The 5,549-nt window shown below is 51.6% G+C and overlaps 1 protein-coding gene across 1 annotated transcript in view; it reads left to right on the top strand.

The window, feature by feature from the left end:
- Positions 1-3,319, top strand: part of rab32a (RAB32a, member RAS oncogene family) — a gene marked incomplete at both ends in the record, with an annotated part of 38,448 nt that extends 35,129 nt beyond the window's left edge. The window contains 2 exon segments of the mRNA XM_080533483.1: positions 3,160-3,249; positions 3,251-3,319. Coding sequence (XP_080389609.1) covers positions 3,160-3,249; positions 3,251-3,319 — 159 coding nt within the window.
- Positions 3,320-5,549: the final 2,230 nt, after the last annotated feature.

The raw sequence follows: 5,549 nt of genomic DNA, 5'->3' as shown, positions 1-5,549 counted from the left end.
CCTCAGAGAGTAGCTAGCCTCAGAGAGTAGCTAGCCGCAGAGAGTAGCTAGCCTCAGAGAGTAGCTAGCCTCAGAGAGTAGCTAGCCTCAGAGAGTAGCTAGCCTCAGAGAGTAGCTAGCCTCAGAGAGTAGCTAGCCTCAGAGAGTAGCTAGCCGCAGAGAGTCGCTAGCCTCAGAGAGTCGCTAGCCTCAGAGAGTAGTTAGCCGCAGAGAGTAGTTAGCCGCAGAGAGTAGCTAGCCGCAGAGAGTAGCTAGCCTCAGAGAGTAGCTAGCTGCAGTTCTCTGAGCCTCTGGGCTGTTTGCTTAAGAATGAACGGCGGCTGTAGCAGAACCCCAGTTAATCAGAGATAATCACCCTCACCCGCCACAATCCCGCTCGTTCGGCTGGTAGATAACCAATCATGTGACCACTGACCACACAGACTCCCAACCTTTTTCGTTCTTTTATTTTTTTCATGATGTCATGTTTTCTTGAGTGTAACGTGTGATGTGGCGAGGCTGTGTCTCAGGAGGTAGAGCGTCTAATGATCGCAAGGTTGGCAGATCGGCGGTTCGAGCCCCGGCTGGCCACATGTCGGGCATTGTCCTTGGGCAAGACATTGACCCCAAATTGCTCCCAGTGAGCGGGCCGGCGCCTTGCATGGCAGCTTGCCGCCATTGGTGTGTGAAGACAAACAGACTGAAGAACTGCTTCTACCACAGGGCCGTCAAGTCCCTGAACACAGCAAAGGCCTAAGTTCTGGGCCCAGGACAGTCTGGACGGATTGTATGGCAGCTAGTGCTGAGGCACAAACATGTACATTTCAAGCCTGCAAACTGTGACACTTTAAAATAACGTGAAAAAATACTTTTGTGCAATATGACAACCCTAGTTGACTATCTGTGCAGTATAGTACAGTGGATTGTGTACATAGCCTTTATTTATGTAAACCAGCTCCTTACCTTACCTTGTGATTTTGTGCTTTTTCTAAAATAAAAATAAAAAAATCCTTTCCTAACACCAGGGGAGCCACCCCTCCTAAATTTCGTTGTTTGGTACCTGTACTGTAGCAATGACAAATAAAGTCTATTCCATTCCATTCCATTCCATTCCATTCCATGTGTGTGTGAATGGGTGAATGAGAGGCCGTTGTAAAGCGCTTTGGATAAAGGCGCTATATAAGTGCAGTCCATTTACCATTTATATTTCCTGTCGTTCTGGTTTAAGTTGTTTATAACACCTGAGGCCGTATTTCCCCTGTGGGTTTACCTGCCCAGGGACTGCTGATGTCATGTAGCCCAGATAATTCAGGGAGAGTCAATGACTGTCTATTGTCCCTTTTAAATAAACTAATGTACATTTGTCAGTTGTCAGAACCCCCCCCCCCCCCCCAATAGCAACACGACGACTTGGGATGTGCTCTCAAGCGTTTGATGACTCCAAGGGATGTCTCTGGGCCCCCACTCGATTCTCTTCTGACACACACACACACACACACACACACAGACACACACAGACACACACACGCACTAAGCTTGTGTTGTCTTGTCCGAGGCCGTACACTTACCCTGAGTATCCCCCCCCCCCCCCTGAGTATCCCCCCCCCACCCCCCCATCCCAAAGTGCTCCTCTCCTCCTGAGTGGCTCCTCTGTGGACGCCTTAGTGCCTGCCTAGAGAGGAACTCTTATTAATATTCATACTCTCTTCTCCAAAGCCGACGATGATGACAGCTTTGTGGTGCGGCGCCCCGCTCACAAAATTTAATGGAGGAAAATACTGTGACTTTGGTTTAACCCCGCTGTGATCCAGCTCCTCGGTCTCTCCTCTCCTCTCCTCTCTCCTCTCTCCTCTCTTCTCTCTCTCCTCTCCTCTCCTCTCCTCTCCTCTCCTCTCCTCTCCTCTCCTCTCCTCTCTCCTCTCTCCTCTCTCCTCTCTCTCCTCTCTCTCCTCTCCACTCCTCTCCTCTCCTCTCTCCTCTCTCCTCTCTCCTCTCTCCTCTCTCTCCTCTCCTCTCCACTCCTCTCTCCTCTCCTCTCCTCTCCTCTCTCCTCTCTCCTCTCTCTCCTCTCCTCTCCTCTCCTCTCCTCTCCACTCCTCTCTCCTCTCCTCTACTCTCTCCTCTCTCCTCTCCTCTCCCGCCTCCCGCTGCTAGAGAATAAAGAGCTTTATACCGGTGGGGAGTCATGAAAGAATTATGCGGAGACGTGTGACTCGCTAGCTAGATAACTAGCGCTGGTTCGCTAGCTCCCTGTCACCACGGAGGCGTGTGGAGACGGGCGTGAGGAGGAGGAGGAGGAGGAGGGGGAGGGGGAGGAGGGGGAGGAGGAGGAGGAGAGGAGGAGGAGAGGAGGAGGAGGAAGGGGGGAGGAGGAGGAGGAGAAGGAGGGAGAAGGAGAAGGAGGAGGAGGAGGGGGGGGGGAGAGGAGGGGGAGGAGGAGGAGGGGGGAGGAGGATGGGGAGGGGGAGGAGGAGAGAGGAGGAGGAGAGGGGAAGGAGGAGGAGGAGGAGGGGGAGGAGGAGGAGGAGGATAAGGAGAAGGGGGAGGAGGAGGAGAGGGGGAGGAGGGGGAGAGGGAGGGGGAGGAGGAGGAGGAGGAGGGGGAGGAGGAGGGGGAGGAGGATAAGGAGGAGGAGGAGGCCGCCTTTTTAGGTGGACAGCTGAGGAGAACACGACCTCTGACCTCCGCTGCCTGGTAGAGGGGGGGGGGGGGGGGTGGTTACTATGCATGGATGGAAGGAACCGGAAACGATTGTGTAGTCAATAGAGAAAGTTCCTCTTCCTTTGTTTTTTGTTTTGTTTTTTCCCCCTCTGGCGAAAGTTAACACTTAATCAGCCTTGAGTAAAAACCATGTTCTATCTTTGCACTCGATCAAATTTCAGGACCCTCTTTTCATTACTTTTCCTATGTGCGTTCTACCACCCCCAGTATCCTTACATTTTCTAAATCACATCAGGATAAGCTAGTATGAAGATATTTTGCTGTTTTTCCTGTGTAGGAGGCAGGCTAATTTGACAAGACGCGCCAAACTAGTGGTCGTTGTGTGTAAGTAGCAGCTTAGCATTGTAAAGAGGGCAGTGCATTTGGCGGCTCTTATAGTAGGTGAAAAAGGCACGGCTGTTCTAGAGTTAACCCCTCTAACATGTTTTTGACCTTTGACCTTTGACCTTTGACCTCCAGGACAACATCAACGTGGACGAGGCGGCGCGGTTCCTGGTGGAGAACATCCTGCTGAACGACGCGGGCCTGGCGGGCCTCCCGTACGAGGAGGGCGGCGGGGGAGCGGGTCAGGCTGGACCAGACCGCCGTGGCCGCGGAGAGCAAACCTGGCTGCTGCTAGCACTGACCCCCCCCCCCAACACACACACACACACTCCAGGATCACCCCCCCACATCCCCATGCCCCACCCCCCCAAAACAGATATGGGGGGGCAGGTGGGCAGGGGTACTTGGACCCCCACCAACCACCCCCCCCCACCCCACCACCACCAACCACCAGTAGATCACCAATGTCCACTAACTCCCAAACCCCTGCCGCCAACCTCCGAACCCCAGCAGGAGGGGGAGGGGGGCTATGGTCAGGGTGGGAGGACTTGTGTCATTGAAGCCCTCGTCCCACCTAAACCCCCCCCATCCCCCCATCCCAAAAGAAAGCTGTCGTCATTACACTGGAAGCTGTCATTACACTGCCCATCCACCCCCCCCCTCACCACCTAGCGATGGGGCTTAGCTACAGTCAAGGGAGTGTGTCTGCTCTGCACACCCCCCCCCCCCCCTCCTCCCCAAACTCTAACCCTCCTGACTCTGGACTCTCTTCTTCACCCCCTGCCCCCCCCCCCCCCACACACACCCTCTTCCCTGTGACCGGACATAAACTGGAACATCTCCTCACACACCCGACGCCGTTATCGTTTAGAACGTCTCGTGTGTTTAAGAGAGGAGGGGGACCCTGCTAAAGATGGTACCCGTTCGCTAGGGAACAAACAAACTGTCATAATCAACCATGTTATTCCTCTCCTGCTGTCTGCCTGTTTAACTGTCCCTCCCGCCCTCCCTCCCTCCTTCCCTCCCTCCCTCCTTCCCTCCCTCCATCTCTCTCTCAGTCCAGAGTCAGTCTGGTTGTTGTGAAAGGTGTGCGACACACTCAAGGCTGTCTGTGAACACACAGGAGACAGCGGCCACAGTCCGTTGTGTTTCCAGTGACGGAGGGGGACGGAGGGGGGGTGTCACCGTTGTGTGATTATGTTCAAACTGCCGTCTGTCGTCATGGTGCCAAGTGTGTATTGTTCTCTGTCGTCATAACGCTTACTCTGAGCGTGTGACGTCGCCATAATAAGTATTTTTTTCTTTGGGTTTTTCATTTTTATTATGAAGATCTGTATCAAACATTTTTTTTTTTCCTGTTTCCTTCCAAGCAAAGTTAATCACAAGGACGAAAAAGGACAGTATCCTGAAAAGAAAGAAAGAAAGAAAAACATATATATTCTAATGGTACGAAAAGATTACATCTGAGATGTGTATTTTTAACACTAGAACAGCCGTGCCTTTTTTACCTACTATAAGAGACCATAGTCTTTACAATAGAAAGCTGCTACTTACACACAATGACCACTAGTTGGCCGCTTGTAAATTAGCCTGCTTTCTACACAGAAAAACGGCAAAATAGCTTCATACTAGCTTATCCTGATGTGGTGTTGAAAATGTAAGGGTACTGGGTGGTAGAACGCACATATCTAGGAAAAGTCATGAAAGGAGGGTCCTGAAATTTGATCGAGTGCAAAGATATAAAAATTGACTCCCCCTGGCTGTTCTAGTGTTAATGACCCTCATGGCTGTTCTAGTGTTAATGACCCTCATGGCTGTTCTAGTGTTTGATGGTGTCGCTGGTGAACAGAAGTCCCAGGCAGGCCACTGACTCCTCCTCTGGTCCAAAGCAGTTGAATAATAGAGGAGAATAAATAGAATAAATAGAAGTCTAAAGGCTTTTTATTTTTTAAACACAGGGCTGAGTCGATCAAGTTTACATGTGAAAATACTTTGAAACTACTTTGAGAACAAAAAAAAGAATAAACATTTTAATTGAGACTTTTAAGTGTGTGTTCGTGTTCATGTGTGTGTCTGTGTCTGTGTGTGTGTGTGTGTGTGTGTGTGTGTGTGTGTGTGTGTGTGTGTGTGTGTGTGTGTGTGTGTGTGTGTGTGTGTGGGTGTGTGTACCATCAGCATGGGGTGATTCCTTGACGCTCGGCATGTGACGAGGAACTAAAAAATGTGACCAGAAAAAGTGTTGCACCACAATGTAATACCCTGGGCTTTAGACATGTCTGTGTGTGGTATGTGTGCGTGTGTGTGTGTGTGTGTGTGTGTGTGTGTGTGTGTGTGTGTGTGTGTGTGTGAGAGAGAGAGAGAAGACCATGAGGCTCCACTTACGGACACTGTGTGTGATAGTCAGCAGACCGCCCCCCCTCCCCTACCCCCCCACCACCCCCCCCTCCCCCCTCGTGCTCTCTCATGCTCTTATCATTACCAGCCAGGAAGACGCGTCACTCTGCCCTGCAGGCTGCTACAGTACT

This window comes from Nansenia antarctica, assembly GCF_963989245.1.
Source record: "Nansenia antarctica genome assembly, chromosome: 6".
NCBI lineage: Eukaryota > Metazoa > Chordata > Actinopteri > Argentiniformes > Microstomatidae > Nansenia > Nansenia antarctica.
Note: the sequence above shows the minus strand (reverse complement) of the source record. Positions and strands in the feature narration are given on the sequence as shown.